Genomic DNA, 19,628 nt, shown 5'->3' with positions numbered 1-19,628 from the left:
TCAAGTAGCCTAATGTTCATGATAAAATACCACACTTTTTTCCTACTGAGTCCATGTCTCATAGGAGAGCTGTAGGCAGTTCAGAAACCCTCCTTCACATATGGGTTACGAATACACTGACACCACGGCGCGTAAACAGCGCCTCAAACTGTGACTCCGCCCACAAACGGGGGAAGTTGTGATTTTCGCTCATTCACTGCAATGCAATTTGCGGCATTTTCAAAACAATATTGAGCAGAGTAGCGATTATCAAACGTATTTGCAATGCCATACGTTGAAAGATCTGTTGCCCGTGGACAAGGCACGCTACCTCCGCAAGTTAGATAGCATCGGCATAGATGTTTGTCCGTATGTGATTAAGGATTGGACCAAGTTGCATTGGCAGCCATAGAAAAGTCAGTGTATACCAATGATCAGTGGTGTCATGGTGTTTTTTTTACTGGTACCACAGCGTTTTAATGACACCACAGACAGTTGGAGCGACTCTCGCATGCTGATGATCGCCATGGACTGTGCCTGTCCAGCCTATCCACTCTGCTAAACAAGGACCAGAAGAACACCGACCTTGAAGTCAATCTGTCTGACACAACCTCTGTGGTGAAAGCTCTCTCTCATCTGCCAGTGATACTGGATCAGGAAATGGAACATCTGCCTGAAATCAAACTGAAGATGATGAAGGAATTCGCAGTGGATGTGATCCGGTCATTTGGTGGGGGGCACTGGGGAAGTGGGGGGCCATGCATAAAAACAAAAAAAAATCCATCAAAATTGTATTAACTATTCAGCACAACTTTCATTCGACTTCGACCCCTGCCCTGTCACATTAACTGCTGCTAGCGTAGTGCTACTGGGCACACAATAGTTCCATGTGACATATGGGTATGTCATGATCAACGAAAGTTGGTAGAAATGGGTTTGGGTTAACGATACAAATTATGCTAGTTTTGTGGTAGTGGATTAATTTAGTTTCAATGTGTGGCCCCCAGTCACAGTGCCCCCACCAAATGACTGGAACTACTTAATATTCACCAAAACCAGACCGGAACTCCCACCCTGGGACTCGGGCAATCAATTAATACCTTTGCAACCATTATATTAATGGCAAGTATCTCCTACAGCTTTTAGTAAAAAAAAATACAATAAATCAGAACAAACCCTTTAAGAGTGAAGTTAACTAACTTATCTGACAAACTTTGTTAGGGGAAATGTCTCTGGCCTCAGGTGTAACTTTCATTTTTATACATGCCATATCTGATCTAATTGACATTACATATTTTAATGGGATACTGTACACGCTTGAATAATGGAGACTATTATTATAATGCAGAATATGTAGTCATTTAGCTTTTCTCTTGGAAGTTTTTAATCGTTTTACCTTGCATTATTTATTGTACTTGTATTGTACTGTCAGTGTCAGTTTCCCCCCCTTTTCCCCTCACTGTATATGTTTCTTTTCCCTTTTTACCTCCTTTATGATGAATTCCTGTTCTGTTCTTTGACTATATATGTCTCTAAATGTTTTGATGAATTGAACATGGTGGACCCTCTTGTAAACAAGTGTAATGCTTAATTGGGTCGTCCACTCACAGTTAACAGTCTTTGTATTGAGTTTGTGCTTGAAATGTACTGTAATTTTGCAAACTGTTAATAAACATTTCAATCAATCAATCAAAACAGTGTTCTGTTCCTCTGTAAACAAGGATGCTGTGCTATGCCGCGTTTTGCGGCATGGGGCGCTCGCGTTTTAAAACTGCTCTTCTCAGCCCCGGAAGTGTTGCATGTGACGTACTTGGAGCTGAGTGATGAAGACATTTTACAATAAACACAGTTAGTCTGCGAGCTAGGTGTGAGCTCAGGCTCACTCAGAGCGGTTCACTTTTTCCCAAGTTCAAAATTAAAGACGCTTTGGTTTAGTTAAACATTTTTTAATGTTACAAATTGAGGATGCTGTCAACAAAGTGGGCCGCACGGGAAACGAGTGTATAGTAACACCCTGGTAAGTTATCTTAACTAGCAACTAGCTTAGCCGATGTTCTGATGCTAACATGTAGTGTAGCGTCAGTTGGCTAATGTGCTCTCTCTCAGCATAGTTAGTAGGTGTTAGCATGTGTTAGCTTGTGGCTACTGCGCAGCATTATCACTGCTGCGTCCAGTGTTGGAGCTTTGGGGTCGCGAATGTATGAACTGCGTGTGAGCCGGTATATGTTATGTCACTTGTTGACCGACGCACCGACCCTCCATTCACTACGCAGCTAATATTACAACATTTGATGTGGTCCAGCCTAACTGACCTCGGCTCTGCTACATAAGAGAATGAATTTGATGCAGTGATTCTCAACCTTTTTTAATTTCAACGACCCTCAGTTTGATATACATTAGGCCATGCACCTCCATTTCATTTAATGTATCTCTGGGACCCCAATCTATTCTACTCTTTACAATTCAACTATCAGTCTTTAGCTGGGTAGGGAGTAGCCCTGGTCCAGTGCTAGGTAGGGAGAGCGTAGGGACCCCCTCAAGGTTCCCTACATAGTACACCCTGCCCTAGGGCAGTGGTCCCCCCCCCCCCAATAATCATATTTGAACTGGGGATCCCCTGGTGACGCGAGGTTAGCATGTAGAAGTTGAGGCATTACATTTTGTTTGACTTCCACAGATGAATATTGTGAAAATAGCAGATCTACAAGTTCACACCTGTCGTCTCGCAGCTAAAAAATAATATCCCCACCACAATTGAAATGACACAAATATTAAGTTTTGATATCGCTCCTCCAATCTTATGACATGAATGTACATGTACGGCTGACATTCACTTTCATTTATATTAACCAGTTGTAAGAGATAGTATATTGTGTGCTTTAATTTCTATGTAATGACACCATTTGTGTGATTTTAAAACATCAATCACCCACAGAAATTGATGACACAAGTGGTTACCTAAGACAACCATTTACTGTAGTTTGGTACAGTATGTAGTCTTGAGTGTTTAAGTGACTTACTTATTGGGTAACTTGTATTTAATTTATTTTATAATCTCTTGTATTGGAAATGTAGTTTCCAATCCATGTCTCGATTCTGTCAGCTTAAAAGGCCTGCATATGTTTGACTGTGAGCTGCAAAGTTAAGGGGTGGTATTGTAAGAATAAACTGCCCTACAGTACATGGTAACCATAGAAACTTAGATAGCAATCAGAAAATTCAGAATAGCAATCTGTGACTTAGGCCCAAGCCGCACCAATGAATCGCCATGCAATTCCTTGCAACCAAACAGCTGCGAGTAATTGCATGTAGTTGCATGAAACCATTATCCCCAATGGCAGTTGCAACGAGTTGCATTGGTGTGACATTGCACTTTGGACCTTTTAGGGCTGCATGGTTTCAGCCGCCATCGGTGTATGAATGTGTGTGTGAATGGGTGAATTGATCTATCTATGTAAAGCGCCCTGGATAGAGCAGGATTGAATGGTGCCAAAAGGTCTATACTGGCATCCTCACCACATAGCCTGGTCAAGGTTTCCCCCTGGTGGACGTGTCATTTCCGACTATTGTCGGTGCATGGAACTAGGAGCTACTAATATATACTATTCTCTGCCTATCAGGACGTAACTCGGACGGCGCTGAGTCGGGTCTGGTGGCCTTCGCAACGCTCGGCACGGCGACTCGCTCGGCGGTGCCTCACGTAGCTCATGGCCACCAGAAACGGCGCGCCTCCGTCAGGACATCAGTGATAATGACAATGCTACAATCGCAGATAATGACATACTGAACAGTGAGGATGCCAGTATGGACATTTTGGCACCATTCAAACGTGCTGATAACGGATGATTTCGCCGATTCAATACATGATACCAGTCGAATGGGGTGTATAAAGGTGCTAGATAAATGCACCATTTACCATTTAGGGCTGGGCGATTTTATATCAAATCAATATCACAATGATTTCAAACGTATTATCTATCTATTTAAATTAAAACTTGTAAAGTTGTAAAAAGTGAAAATGGCAGATTTACGTAGATCACCTATTTGTACGTCATCATTGTACAACAAAGTACAACAAGAGTTAAGTGGTTAGTCAACCTCAATTAGAAAAGAAAACTGCTTCTGGATTATTCTGTTAACCTACTTGAGTAAGATCAAGTGAGCTATTGTTCTAAATTTCGGTTCTGATTGTTCTGGTTATTGTTCAGCAGCCCTTATGTGAGAGTAAAGCCGTGTTTTGTTTTCTCCCACCAGGTGAGTTCCTGTCCAGGGACTTTGGTCCATGTCATTTGGACCTCAGGGCTCTGGGCTGAACTAGCATGAAGATGGCCGACTCAGAGAAGACAGAGGAGTTTTTGGATGCTGAAAGCCTGCCAGAGTGCCCTGTTGATGCAGACTCAGTCACTGCCTCTGTCATGGGAGAGCAGGAGGACTCTCTAAAAACGGAGACCACACCCACTACCAGCTCACCACCGAGGGACAAGGAAGGAGACAGCCCAGAGCCTGGACTCCTCTCCATGCCTTGCCTCATGAAGGAGCTCCACAGAGATTCCCCTGAGTCTCAACCCGCCTCCACAGGGAGTGACAGGCCTGTCTCTCGCCATGTTTATGAGAGTGACTCCTCCAATGCCTGCATGGTGTCCCCATCCTCCAGTGGCCACCTGGCTGACTCAGACACTCTCTCTTCGGGGGAAGAAAGGTCTGTTCCTCAGGTAGGAGCAGGGGAACCAACCAACATGGAAGCTGGCACTGATCCTGGGCAGGCAACAGGAGGGCAAACATCTGCGGTGGTTACAGGGGGCAGAAAATCTAGGAGATCGCGATCAGAAAGTGAAATGCCCTCTAACACAATGGCGGCAAAGAAAAACCGCTGCCAGCCCTCCATGGCACCAGTGGGAGGGCAAGAAAAGCAAACCAACGGCAAATTGTCCAAAGTAAAAGGCCATCGGAGCCAGAAGCACAAAGAACGCATGCGTCTGTTGAGACAGAAACGCGAGGCGGCAGCGCGGAAGAAGTACAACCTGCTGCAGGACAGCAGTACGAGTGACAGCGAACTCACATGCGACTCCAGCACCAGCTCATCTGACGATGAAGATGATGAGACCTCGGGAGGGAGCAAGACAATCAACACAGACATACCAGGTAACACATTACTGGCTGTAGGACTGTAATATTGAGTATAGTAATGTTTAACCAGTTGAGATCTATATGTCGTGTGCCGAAAATAGCTGATGGAATTAGAAACGCGTTGTGAATAGAGCCAGACTGACCCAGATTTTTGGGTCCGATCCCAATTTTCCTATGTTTTGACAGATATTGTATTTCCAAAATGAGAATCTTAAAATAAATGTGAAAAGTTGAAAAATTTGATTAAAGTTTCTTATTTGAGAACATTTAACTTGTAAGCAAACAATTCAATACAAATATATATTGAATTGTGTTGAAAAAAAAAAATTTTATTGAGAAAATAGCAGATCTACAAGCTCAAAATGTGTCTCAATGTGAGGTGTTGAGAGCTTGTAGAATGACTATTGTTTAAAATATTAAAAGGTTAACAAATGGAACAAATCAGCTGCATAATTGCTGATACTGATGTCAAAAGTCAAATGGTGGCTCATACTTTTCAGCTATTTGTCATGCAACACTGGCATATGTTTAGGACTTTTCACCTATAATGACGTGCCCAAAATAGGGACACCAGTTAAAGTTGTTTAACAAGCATCAGATTGAAACCTAATGGTTTGTTAGGCAATCCTAATCATATTGTTTAAATAGCTTGTTGTGTCTGCACATTGTAATTACAAATCAATACAGGTGCTGTTTTGCTTGTTTATTTGCTTATTGTCTCACCTGTGTTTATGTTCTCATCTCATCATTTGTCTTCATTCACCATTGCCTTAGGTATTTACACATTTACATGTTGAAGAGCATTTTGTAGTAGTGAGTGTTCTGTCTAAATGTTTGCATGCTGTGGAAATCTAGGGGCTTTATTCAACTTAAATTAAATGTCCTAAATGGGTTCATTTATAGGCTAACCTCTGTTGCTATTTCTGTGCTTCCAGGAGTGAGCCATTTTTATTCTCAGTAGGCTGTTTGCTCTGAATAGGCCTATGTAATGTTATGTATGTGATTAGTCTGACTTTGTGATCGCTGCTTTTCACTGGTGTTATTCTGAGTATTGTAGTAGCTAAATTGATATCTGAGAATCGAAGCTAATAGCATTGGTTAAAAATATGTCATGATGAATTTGATCAATCATTTTGTATTTGAGAGATTATATACCTACCTACTAACGGAAAGGAGAGTTGGGTCGAAGTAGTTGTCTTTTTTCAGTACGCCAAATAACCTGTCAATCCGGCTATACTGTATTGTATGAAATTCAACTGCTGTCATGTGTAACGGTGGGTTTCAAACAAGCCTATCCCCAAAGCCCTGATTTGTCAGATGTGACTTCTTCCTGATCCAAAGCAGAGGCTCAGTCTTGGGCTTTGTTTTTAGTTTTAAGTATTTGGTTCAGTGGAATGGTCTCCATAGTACCAGAAATTGCTCTTCTTTGAAGTTGGTGGTTTGAAAGTGAAACTTCTCTCTCTCAACATTGTTTGAGTTGAGTTCTGTTACATGTTTTAGCGTGTTGATTCTTAGAATAGCAGCCATGAAGGCGAAACATCAAAAGTAGCAGCAGACAAAATGTGTCTTATGTCTATTACATCATCGATGTCTCCTGTTTAACTTTATATTTCCAACTACAGTAACTGTGTACTCACTGTACTGTAACTGGTTGGGTTGGTTGAACATGACCTTCTGCCTACTGTTGGGAGAGTCCCCCTATTTATATTAGATTTATACTTTGACTATAATCCCTTGTCTCTCAATATTTGGTTTTGGGTTTGAGTTTGGTTGCCTATTTCGTCCTATCATTGTGGCAAACTAGGAACTAAGCTAAAACCACAGATTTAGTTCTATAGACACATTTTAGGCTGTCTAATACTACGTTGTTGCATTAATCAGATGTTTTGTTTATATTATGCCCCATAGTAATTAGTATGTACTAGTACTAGTAGCCTGTGTCAGTTCATATTTAACCAACTTATTTGCTTTTCTAACTGATGACATTTTGCAGCTAACGCATCTAGATTTTTTGTCTTGAGGTTTTATACTGTACTTCATCTGCGTTACTTCTTTAGGGTTTCATCACTTAACACACGTTCCAAACATGAGCAAATGAATCGGTCATCTATCTACTATTGTGGGCTTGTGTAGAAAAGTTATCAACCATTACTTCATCCTGCACACAGACTGCATGATGTGTAGTCCATCATTAGCATGAAAGAGACGATCTGCACGTAACCAAAAACAGTCATTTTCTTTCTAAAACAAAAGTCCACATCCGAAGCATGAAAAGTCCTACTGTATTTTCTTATGGCTTGGCCTCAATGTCTTTAAAGCTGGCTTCAGACGTGCAACGGAGAGATCCAGAGTGGGTGCACAGATTCATGGTCTGTTGGACAGCGGATCGTGGGACAGAAACAGCATCGGCAGTGTTTTGGAGGAGGCCATGACACGTTTTGCTGTGATGCAACGGCAGACTGAGGAGCGCTTCCGCGTTTGGATGGAGAAGCTCACGCGCCTCGACTCGGATGACGACGATTCATCCAAACATTCAAGCGATGCACTAGAGGGTCTGCACCGTCGCGGCCGGAGGGCTCGGCCTTCCCCTCCCAGTTCCTTTTTGCCCTCATCGGAGTCGGCAGAGACGATGGCTGCATACATGTTGACCCGAGAAAATATAAACCTCACACCCGCCCCTATAAACAACAACATCCTACCTGAAGTGGTCACTCCAAATGGGAACCTGGGAGTTCCTGACCCTGGTGTCTTGAATGTTTAGATTTTCCATGTATGTATGTCACAACTTCTGGACTCCTTTTTAGATGACTAAAACAGGTCACCTGTGCAGCCATTATTATGGCTCTCAAGTTGCATACTGTTGCTAAGAGTCAGTTACATGAGGAGTTTGAGGACAATTAAACTGAACCAATACATGCAAATAATAAGCCGTTGAAGGGAGATGCTTCTGCATGCTGTACAGGGCCTGAAAGCCTGGACATCTGCTGGCAATGAATCACTGTGAGATCTGACATGGATAACTCAACTGGCCCTCTGGGTGCTGTTCAGCCTAAAGACTTCCTGGAGTTAATGTAGAATCCTGTTTACCATTGATGAAATAGACAGGCAATAGGCAATGTTAGATTTGAGTCAGGGCTTCTTTGTTGTATGGCCTATTCTAATAATTTTCTTGTTTACTAGCCTTCTCTATTTCTCTTCTCGCCTTCACCTTCACACGCACGCACAGTTGAAATTAATGTAATTTATACAGAATGTTCATTACAGACCAGGCAGCCAATATTAAAGTGCTAGGTATGGGGTACCTAGGTATAGGTATGGGGCTGCTGTTTCATAGATAGCATGTGCCTTGTCATCTTGAATTCATGCTGGGAATGATAACATAGAGCGTTCTTTTTTTTTAAATTCAAGTTCTAGGCAGTTAATTAGCATCTAGGCCCTTGGTCTGCAGTGTGCACTTTGCTCATAATCGGTTTATAACTTTTTTCAACGTGGCAACCGATGCTTTGGTTGCATAGCTTTACTAAATAAAAATTTAAAAAGTTCAAGAAAATGATATACCTATAATATATTATTACTGCAATAGACTAACAAACACAAATTTCCACATTTGTTTTAAGAATGTATTTTGTAGGTAGTGAAGATTAGATTTGCATTTAAGTTTTTTACATTATTTTTGTTAATCTTTGCTGCCATACTGCCCTTGTGCAGTAATAACTGAAACTAGTGAGGGACAAATCACTCCCAACGTTTGTTTTGACCAGCCTATGTATAGACAATGAGCATTAAATATGGTATGTGGTCTTTTGTTGTAGGTATTGGCTGCAATATGAATAGCCTCAAATCTCTATCCATATATCATTCTGGTTAGGTTTACATGCACTGGCATTTTCTTCTGCCAGCTTGGCCTATGTTTCAACAAAATGCTGCCTTTTTCCCCCCTTCTTTCTTTTCAGTTTGTACTCTAGTAGTTACAACTACTGTGTTAACCACTTCTAAGCCTGGCGTGTGTTTTTCAATACACCCCACCCCCTGAAATCTACTTGTAGATCGACTCGTTTTTATTAAAAAAATAAATAAAGTCATTGTAGGGCTTAAGTGGTTAAAGAGATTACCGCATTAATATAGATGCATGGCAACGTTTACAGATTTCCAATCCTTCTGATGGTGAAGTGTCCTTCTGGTTCACATGCTGTGGTCTTTTCGGGTGAACTATTAATGTTCTCTTCAATCCACCTTTGCATTGCAGACATGGATGACCATGGTGTCACAGACCTTTTACTTGACACTCCAAACACTACCTAATCGTCATGGACATTAAAGGGATCCCGGGCCTAATCTTAATAATTTAGTTAGCATATTAATATTGCATTTTATGTATATTTGTAGGCTTGTAAGAATTAGTTCTACAATTATTTCAACTCGGTGCATTCAAATATTGTCCTTCCTGTTGCATGTGATTCCTCATGTGGTTATGTACATTTGTATTGAGTGTTTTATGAGCAACACATTGGCAACGGTAAGGTCCTTTTCTCATCTAGTTTCTCTCGGTCTTCTGGTTTTGTTTCAATTCTCTTCATATTGCTTTCATTTTCGAACAAAAGTGACTTTGCTATTTTGTTTTTAATGGACCCAATAAGTTGTCTGAACAGGTTAGTCCACAATACAAATGTCTCTGTGACTTGGACTTAGTTAATAAAATAATTGAGGACAGTCTAGTCGTATTTACCAAAGAGATTAGACCGGTTTATATTCGTACATCATCTCCAGTATGTTCGTTGTCTAAGCTTTGCTAGGTTTGTTCTGGTAATGCTGGTGAATGTTTGTGGTGCTGTCCAGATAATGTGTGTCCCAAGTAACACATTTTGACTCTCCAGTAGGGAATAATTATTTTTGGCTCATTTTTGCTTTTATTCGGAATCATGGAATGAGAGGTTTTGCATCCTGGTGTGGTTTTTGTGAATGGCTTATTATTTAAGGTCAATAAACAAAGACTGAAAATAAATGCTGCAGTATGTTTTAGTTCATTACAAACCATGCACACACGTAACCAATTATTGACCATTTCTGCCTACATTGTCCCCAAAATAGGGATGCCAGGTTTAAAGTGGTTAATATTAGCTTGCACCCAATTTTAAATGTATAGGGCATATTACTGGACTAAGTAAAACAAAAAGTGTTAACGTCAACTGAAAGCATCAACGTACACATCACGGCATTTGTCTTCATTTACGGTTGAAGTATTTCAACACCGCAAACCTGTACCATAATATAATTGCAATAAGTGCATACATTATTTTTGCATTAAGCCTTTTCATCAGTACTTTAATCCGTGCTTAGGCTATTGTAGACGAAAATAAACAAAAGTCGTATTTCTTTACAAACTCGTACAGTGGTTGTGGCTGGCTGTCCCAAGCACAATCCTAATCCTCGTGGGCGTTATTTGAATGTGTTTTCTTTGTTTTCTGCAGACGGTCCTCCAGTAGTGGGTCACTATGATATTTCTGACACTGATTCTAACCAGGAGAGTATGAGTATGGAGACCGTCCGGGCCACGGTGATAAAGCGTGAGCTAAAAACACACAGAGACCAGGATATGGCAGCTCACTCTGGGTGCATAAGAGCTCTGAGCGCTTTCTCAGGTCAGTTACAAACCCGGTGTATCCAACTGAAAATATCCACTCCTCTCAATGGAGACCAGACAGTTGTAGACTCGTGGTGTCACCAATATGCAACATACCAAGTGGGGGAAAAGGTTCTGACTTTCAGTCTTTATACGAATCTCAGCAAGACGTCTTTTGAAGTACTGTCTGCTGTCTTCAGTTTCCATTCTTGGCTGTCTTGCTTTTAGTATTAAGATATTTTCCCAGCTCTGCTTCAGCACAGGAAATTGATGAAGATGAAGTTGTGAACAAATGTATTTAGTCATTTGTTGAGTGTTAACTCCACCCAATCCAGTCCGCTGTTGAAAATGGTCAGAAATCCATCTTTCGATTTGTCCCTGTCTGTGTCAAAGCACATGCTGTCTTTTGTGTCAGCGTAACCTGTGGCTCTCCGTGGAACCTGGTCTGATTGTTTTCCCTCTGTGTGTTTCAGGTCACATGGAGGCAGAGCTGTCCCACAGGGAGAGTTCTCAGCACAAGGGGCCCATTAATGTTGCCTCCTCAGATAGTGAAGTGGAAATAGTAGGAGTGCAGGAAAACACACGGTAAAAATAGTCTTCCACCTTTTCCCATGACACTGTCTTCCAACTACTGGTAAATAAGTGCTAAACCAATTTTTTAATTGCAAAACATAAATTGTTAACCTTTTTGGAAAATGTTCACCTATATTTTCATGTGCGAAATAGAGACATCAGGTTGAAATATTGACCAAAACAAAGTCACTTTTTACTGTATTGGTAGAAGCTACTTTCTATTAGTTTTTGTTTAGTTCATGCTATCAGAGTAGTGAATGTAAAGAGAAAACCTTCCCTACTTGCACAGCACCAGATGAAAATAACCGACCATATAGACCTTCAAAACCTAACCTAAGGTTTCTGAAAACCTTCAAATTCTTATTCAAAAATTAAAAATAATAATAATCTCCTGTTTTCCATTTTGTTTTATGTTTCGAAATATATTTAAATATTCCCCTACAATATGACATGCCCAAAATAGGGATACCGGGTTGAAAGTGGCTTTAACCACTTGAATCCCACCACCATAGCTATTCTGGGGGGATCTTTTGCCAAAAATAGCAGATATACAAGCTCAGAACGTATCCTGTTGCTCACATTGTGAGCTTGTAGATCGGCTACTATGGTGTGGAGGGGAAAAAGTGGTACAGTACAGTTGCCACTCGGGTCCATTTTGGCTTAGCTGAGAATAGAGGTCTTAACCCATTTTGGGCAGGAACCTCTTTTGGTGTTAGCATTATGTTATGCTTTAGCTATTGAAAAATAGCAGATCTACAAGCTCATAGCACGGCACCGAGTGCCGCGCTATGAACTTGTACGACTGACATAGAAACATAGCTTTTTCAGAAAACTGTCAGGATTTAGAAGACATTTTTAGAATCTGATCTCAGGTCAAAATGGGTTAAGTGGTTAACTAAGCTTGTCAATATGTTTTTACAGTTGTGCCCATCCTTGTGGCGGGGTCATTAAGAGCTTGTCCTCCTGGAAGGCCAACTCTGCGGAGCCACTGAACAGCAGCACGAGGCAGCCGCCACAGCTCTGGACTAGCATTTCACCTCAGCCGAACTGGGTGTCCCCTCCCGAGGTGGTTGACCTCACCCTGGACGAGGACACTGGACACAAATACCTACTCTGAGTCACTTGTACACCCCCCACACACACACACCTCCAAACCGGGTCCCTTCGTAATCTTAACGGTGGAAAACCTTCCTTGAGTAGCGGCCGCTGCACCCTGTAACTGCTTGTGGCGGAGAGTCCTGTTCAAGAGTGCTGTTTTGTTTGTTGTCAACCTGCTGTTGAACAATCTTGTATATCAAAGCCATTGTCGCTGTTGGTTGGAAACCTTTGTATGTCCAAAACTAGAAAATGGGGGGGAAAGAACCTTGTTACAATGGATCCAATGTAGTAATTATTTAGTCACAAGCTCTTAATACTTTTCATTTGTTCAATATTTATAAAACCCACAGACACACTTTACCACTTTTCACTTTCTTATTTTCTTTTTCTTTCTTTATAGCAAAATCACATCTACAAGCTTGAGCTTGCAGATCGGCAATTTTTTTGCTATGTTTGTGTGACACTGTAGTATGATGAAGTAGGGCATTAATTTACAAAAAGTAGAAATGTGGAGATACAAGGTTTCTGCCTGACAGCGACACCATTCTACTGAAGTGATTCCCTGATCATTGTTTTCCAACAAATAATTTGAGAACAGAGTTGCTGAAGGCGAGGCACATCGAGTTCAGGTAGAAAACCGGAAATCAACTTTAATGCATAGCAATATATTCCCCAAGTTTTTCCTAGTACCTCATGTATCCCGATGACGGCTGTGGTCGCAGTAGGCATTGTGTGTAAATGCTTGCTGTGTGTACAGTATAGCCTGATGTAACCACTTGAACCCTAGTGTCCCTATTCTGGGGGTGAACATTCGGTGAAAATAACTGATTTAGAAGCTCTGTGAGCTTGTTGATACTCTTATTTTTGGGGAAGATTCATATTTGGGGGAGGGCTAGTGTACTATAGATTCCCTGGAGGACTCCGGTCAACTAAGTATAGGGTTTAAGTGGTTATAGTCCTTGCACACGGAGTCAATGCACTTTTTATTGGTCAGTACGTTTTTAACACATCTGAAAGAACTCAGGAATCAAAACTGGGTTTGATTGAAAATAATCAAATCGTGTGGATCCAGGGTTCCACGTGGGAATGGCGTGGCTCCAATGTGGTCCTTGGACTTCCTGTGGCCAGCCTGTGACGTGAGTAGTCCGACATATCCATGACTCCAAATATGGCCACGGTTTCAGCCTGATCAAATCCCCATTGAACTAGTTGAAATGATTAAAATAAACATTATTTAAAATGTTGAAAGTAAAAAAACGTGAAAGAAGTTCTCCAGCAGTTTGTGAGATTTAGCTCTAGACACAGACGGACCCTCTTCTAGAGATGGGTAGTCTCCTGCAGAGCGTGTTTTAAACATGTCGTTTACTAAACTGTCGTTTGCAAACTAAACAGACTCTGTTTGCCAGGGGGCTTTATATTTCGTGGTACGATGGAGTCGTGCACTGAAAACAGCGATTTACAAGCCTGTATTTGGTGTGCAACTCCTGTCATACATGGTGTATAAATAAGCATTTAACATAGCTGCTGCTTGAGGTGGAGCTGGTCAATTGATGTCAGACCTGTCCTGCTCCACTATACAGACTTTCATGTTATATTCAGACTGGATTGTTTTATTTTCTAACAGCCATCTGGAGTCGAGACAAAAAACATCGGCTCTACAGTTGATGTTTTACAATAGATAGATGTTTGACTGTCCGTCACACTAGGCTAGGTCAAATTTAGTTTTATTTTCTAAAGTCTCACCACTGTTTCAAAACTTAGTTCAGCCTGCATTGATGAATTTCTTCTCTTTTTTTTTATGCCTAGCATAAAGCTTTGTGCTTTTGGTGCAGTCGTGGAAGTATCTGTTTTATTTGAAGTTCGCTGTATTTGTTTTTGTTGGTGTCAACCACATTAATATGATTTATTTTTTCCTTTTTGTAAGAAAGAAAACAGGAAAAACACTGGTCAAAATCTGCCTCAGGGCCAACACACTCACACACAAAGGCTATTCAGTAGTACTACGGTGTCTCCTCTAATGTATAATGGGATACCTTTGTTTTGACACCTTGTATGTTGAAGCCACCTTTGTGCTCTAGCCACTTAAGCCCTATCTTGTACTTTCAAAACTTTACCCCAAACTATAACATCTGCAAGTTCACATACAGATCTGCAATTTGTGCTATTTTGGAAAATGTTCAAAACTAATGACATGCCCAATATATGGACACCAGGTTGAAAGTAGTCTCTCAAGCCAAACAAGTCTTCAACAATGTTCAAATGCTACAGAGTAATTTTGTTCACACAAAAATATATATACAGTATTTTAATTGCCATTTCTGCTAAGCAGCTAGATCGTTAGACTTCTGACTAATTTGGTTCCCAGTAGGACATATTTATGTGACTGCAAAGACAAAATGGAAGCGGCTGCTATGTTTTCTGCTCCTTTTCAGCTCTTAACATGTATGAAATTTGAAAACTGCGAGCCAGCAGTCTGTCTCCAGGGATTCGGTTGAAAGTGGCTAGGGAAAGTCTGAAAGTGCCCCATGTAATTTAATAGTGGGTGAATGTATGACCCTGCTTTACTGACTTGTGCACTTATAGTTTGTTTGCTCATCTTGTGTTGTTTGAGAGGTTCGTTTTTTCCCCCCTCCCGTATCCCTTTACTATAACTGAAGCCTGATTTATACTTATTTGCATGCCGGAGTCACTCACCAAAGGTTATCCGATCTACAAGCTCACAACATGGTGCAGCGCATACCAAGTATAAATCGGGCATAATGAAATGTATCTTCCAATGAGTATTTCAAAGCAAGATGGCCTGAATGCCTTGAAATGTGCACTATTTTCTTTCAGAATCATATAGAGCCTATTCTTTTACCTTAAAAAGCAGCCGATTTTGCTATCTAAAAATATTTTAATAATAGGTGTGAATTTAGTACATAGTTATTTAGAGTTTAAGTGATGATGAGCTTGTGCCCATTTGTGGGGCTTATAGTAGACATTATGTAATGTATGAACTGTTTTTACCCCTAATGCAGTACTGCAGTCTTATGCAGTACTGCAACCCTAGTGTGACTGCAGACAAGCTATTTAACTTCAACAATCCAATGTCACATTCTGCGATCTTACCACTGAAGCACTATTTTAATGGTATAGCATAAGAAATGATCTCAAATCTGAGTAATTATAATTTATCTTTTTTCCTGCCAGTCCAGAAAGGGAACATGCTATACACACATGAACTGTACCAAAGTTTAGATGGAAACTTGTAACAAATATTGATATTTAAATATCCCAATTATGTTCACTGTTGCGTTTTATTTTCAGCTTTGTCATTTAAACCTGAATTTGCTTAAGTATTGATATTATGATATAATTATGATATTGTAATATGATTTCATGTTGTACCTTCAGTTATCTGAGCCAATGTGAAATTGTCTGATATGATGGTTACTATTTTTAAAGTCCATTTTTACTTTGATGTTTTTTCTTTCCATTTGGCCAGTTCTATCCACAGCTATCAGTATGCAGCTATAATGATTTTTACCAAACCATTTCATATATAATGGATCGATCCAATTTACTGTTCCTCGTGGCTCGTGGTTATTGTCACACATGAGCTAACATTAGATATTTTGTCATATGACAAATATTTAAAATATTTTCAAATTGTTTGAAAATGTTTACGTATAAGGACCCAGCCCAAAATTGGGGAGATTGAAAGTTATTAAGACATTGCTCATATAAGGGATAGTGATTTTCTAGATACTAAGACATTGATACTTATATATGGTTGTTTTGCCACAGTTTATCCTCAACTGAAATAGTGGCCCGGCCATTACCAATAATTTACCAATATTTGTTATTTTCACTTTTACTGTCAGTATTTTAAGTAAACAACACAAGTGTTAATATTTTTGTTGCTTCTGCAAATCCTTGACTTCCTTGAACTAGTCTGTAGAACAAAAGGAAACTATTTTAAAATTAAATAGATTATTATTTAATTACTGATTTGTAATTCATTTTCTTGTCCCAAATATACAAGATGGGTATCTTTTGGGGTATGATGATGACAGGTGTAGCTTACATAATGGTAAAAACAGAATTAATGTTAAATTAAAAGTTCCAAAAGTAACAAGTGATCAATCTTGTAACTTACACACTGAATTTCATTATCCAGTAGAAATGGATACACATTGAAATCAGTAAAATACATTCACCAATGAATATCATTTTCATGTGTAGATACAATTCACAAAATACAGCATGTGTTCTAAAAGGCAAGTATTGGTACACACAAATATCTACAGTACACTGTCTATTTTAGACCGTGTCGCCCAATTTGGAGCTCAGACTATTTTAATGGTATAGCTAAGAAATGATCTCAAATCTGATCCAAAATCTGGATTTTTCACTGGTATGGCATTAGATCATCTTGTGTCCTGAGTCCTGAGTGGGCTGTGAACGCAGGAAATGCTTTTTGGGCCAAACCTGTTGTACCAGAGTTGTCCCATCATACCACCCTTGCTGCAAACCCCTCTCCCAGTACTGAGGTCTTGGTAGACTCTAGCATCATAGACAACTACCTCCCCACCTCCTCACCCCTAAAGGATCGGGGTCAGAGCTCAAGTTTTGGCATCTGCCACTAGGGAGGGGGAGTACAACATTAATAATAATGAGGAGCAATGCAGTCTGATTTGGCCTTTATCCCAAACTTAATTCTATATACTTTGACGTGTGAGTAATAGCATATCTACAAAATAGCAATGTCCTACAAGCTCACAACATGTGAGCTTGTAGAATTGCTAATTTTACTATTTAAAAGAAAAAAATCACACCCGTGTGAAGTAAGTGGACATCTTTGCCCACCATGAGGTCAGCGGTATGCTAATAATTGTGCTGCTTTAACCCCCAATTTAAATGCTTCTGGCGAATAATGTCCTGCCTGATAATATGACAATATTCAGTGTTAAATCATATTTAATTATTATGTAAGTAAGTCTTCACGTGATGTTCCATGATTGTGTGCCCCTCACTTTGTACAGTTATTGCTACAACCACCACCAGAGGGCGTTGCTGTAACATAAGTACTACCGGGACATTGTTAAAAGTAAGTTAACACAATGTTTGGCAAGTAGAACACAACCATGTTGTTTGGAATTGTTAGTAAAATAAATGAATACCGTAAGTAAGAAATAATTAATAGAATACTACTAAAGCAGCAACCACAGTAACATGGTTAGCTACTCAGTCTTTGCATTATTGTCTTGCTTCATTTCTATACAATCTCTGACTTTATGGATGATATTGAGAATGAAGAATATTTATTGTAATGCTGTTCTTGTGACTGCAAAGGAAAGATCTTTGGTTGCCTAAATGAGAGTAAAGGGCCAACATCAGTTACACACAGACATCTGTCTTTACAATACTGAGAGATAGGTTTCAGTTTGTGTGCCCCTAGGCTTATGGTGGGGGGTGACTGACATCCCCATCCCATCTGTTCCATCCAGTCTCTCCGACTCCATCCGTCGCGTTGTGAGCTTGTATAAATCGGCAGGTTTCTTTATTTGATAGGCCTACAACTAGTGTTGGACAAAGTACTCAACCCCAGTAGTCAAAGTACTGTAGGTCAAATGTTAGGCTACTCAGCACAGCATAGCCTACTGCAAGAGAGTTACTTTGCTCAGTCCAATACTTCCTTTACAGATTACTCAAAAGTAACCTTCATGCATTTAAAAGTACTTATTAATTCAAGAGTACAAAAATTAAAATACACGCACACACACACACACACACACACATATGTGTGTGTGTATATATATATATATATATATATATATATATATATATATATATATATAAAAGATGTTATTACTGTGTAGTATTTACTAGTATTTATTTACTAACTACTAGTAAATACTAGTAATTCACATAGGGGAGGGAGGAACCCGTTACCCCCTCCCTCCTCCCCCCCATGCTGATCTCATTGTTTTTAGCAGAGGTGTCACCGGATTCATGGTCCCGCGACGACCCGTCTCTCTGTCGGTCTGTGTGCTTTGTGAAAATAGCCGATCTAAAAGCTCACCGGTTTACTCAAGACGACGCGTCGTGAGCTTGTAGATCGGGCGCGCGACACCGTCGTACGACTAGGTTCTAGAGCAGGCTTTTGTTTTGTGTCGAGTCGAGCAGCAGAGAGGGGGAGCTCAGCCGAGGCGACTCAGGCGAGCAGCAGCAGACTAGCAGAGTAGTGTGTGTCTGGGAGCTCTGGATGGACCATCTGTCTAGCAGGCTACACACAGCACAGTAGGCTCCCCCACCATAGACACAACAAAGGATCCAGGATGGTCTTGGTACATGTCGGATATTTGGTTCTTCCCGTCTTCGGTTCAGTTAGAAACAGAGGTATGAGTTCTGAAATATTTATTTTATTGTATTCATTATGTCCCTATTAACATTTCACAGACCCGGCTTTCATCATTTCAACGCCGATGATCGCACACACAGTAATGTAAATGTGAACATAGTATTGACACCTGCTAGCCCCAATCCAAGCATCAGTAGTATCAGCAATCAGCATGATGCTAAATTTGCTAATATGATGATCGCCCGCTGTTTAATTAATCGAAGCCTTAGCGATCGTGCTATTTTTAAGATTATGTGAAGCTCCGTTTTGAGATATCGTTTAGACGTTAGATGAATACTTGGGCCTTATTAACACGCAGCTGTCATTGATCACATAGCTAGCACTGTTGATGCTACTACTAGCCGTCTGTCAGCTGTGTGTGCAGTGTGCACAACAATGGCTCATCGTGCAGCGTTTTGTTTTGGTGGATTTGAATTCATTTATACGGTGTTTATATTCATATTAAACCGTTATATCGATTACTGCTATTGATCTGCTCACAATCAAATTTGGGCTCATCTTGGTCAATGGCCATGTTCTGCAATTTGGACAAGCTCAACCTTGTTTTAATTTCATTAAGATCCCCAGTTTTATATGCACTAAACCATGCCATGGACATCCATTTCATGTTTTTTTCTTTTTTTAATCTCTGAGACGGTCCCTATGTCTACTAAAATCTGTTACTGTTACTTTAACCCTGAGGATCTACAAATCGAAGCTAATTAACCTGAAAGGGTCATTTTGGTTTCATTTGCACACTCAGAGTTACAGACCTGTAAGTGTCTATTTGGATCCCAACTGTCAATCATTAAGCTGGGGGACCCCCTCAAGGACCACTGTGGGTCC

At 40.3% G+C, this 19,628-nt stretch overlaps 2 protein-coding genes across 5 annotated transcripts in view; both read left to right on the top strand.

The window, feature by feature from the left end:
• The first annotated feature begins 1,721 nt into the window (after positions 1-1,721).
• ark2n (arkadia (rnf111) N-terminal like PKA signaling regulator 2n) lies at positions 1,722-16,295 on the top strand. Of its 3 annotated transcripts, XM_079523738.1 has the most exons (5): positions 1,726-1,996; positions 4,234-5,121; positions 10,575-10,745; positions 11,200-11,311; positions 12,221-16,295. In XM_079523738.1, the coding sequence occupies exons 2-5, from the start codon at positions 4,299-4,301 to the stop codon at positions 12,414-12,416; spliced, it is 1,302 nt and encodes a 433-aa protein (XP_079379864.1). In that variant the 5' UTR covers positions 1,726-1,996; positions 4,234-4,298; the 3' UTR covers positions 12,417-16,295. The 3 variants fall into 3 exon arrangements, with proteins under 3 accessions (XP_079379865.1, XP_079379864.1, XP_079379866.1); XM_079523740.1 differs by lacking the exon at positions 10,575-10,745 and having other exon boundaries at positions 1,735-1,996; XM_079523739.1 differs by lacking the exons at positions 10,575-10,745; positions 11,200-11,311; positions 12,221-16,295 and adding an exon at positions 7,425-10,108 and having other exon boundaries at positions 1,722-1,996.
• A 2,157-nt stretch (positions 16,296-18,452) lies between these two features.
• The window catches only part of ark2ca (arkadia (RNF111) C-terminal like ring finger ubiquitin ligase 2Ca), a 15,985-nt gene continuing 14,809 nt past the window's right edge, over positions 18,453-19,628 (top strand). For both annotated transcript variants that reach the window (XM_079523801.1, XM_079523802.1), the window contains exon 1: positions 18,453-18,781. In XM_079523801.1, the coding sequence (XP_079379927.1) occupies positions 18,721-18,781 (61 nt within the window). In that variant the 5' untranslated portion in view covers positions 18,453-18,720. The remainder of the gene's footprint in view (positions 18,782-19,628) is intronic.

Source organism: Electrona antarctica (assembly GCF_951216825.1).
Source record: "Electrona antarctica genome assembly, chromosome: 16".
In the NCBI taxonomy this organism is placed as follows: Eukaryota; Metazoa; Chordata; class Actinopteri; order Myctophiformes; family Myctophidae; genus Electrona; species Electrona antarctica.
The sequence above is the reverse complement of the archived record's forward strand: the minus strand, read 5'-3'. Positions and strand labels throughout refer to the sequence as shown.

Bases quoted from the DNA above. Each gene is read 5' to 3' on its own strand.
- ark2n (XM_079523738.1), top strand. From the start codon at position 4,299: ATGAAGATGGCCGACTCAGAGAAGACAGAGGAGTTTTTGGATGCTGAA. The intron at 10,746-11,199 runs GTCAGTTACAAA...TGTGTGTTTCAG, and splicing joins AGCTCTGAGCGCTTTCTCAG to GTCACATGGAGGCAGAGCTG. The intron at 11,312-12,220 runs GTAAAAATAGTC...ATGTTTTTACAG, and splicing joins GGAGTGCAGGAAAACACACG to TTGTGCCCATCCTTGTGGCG.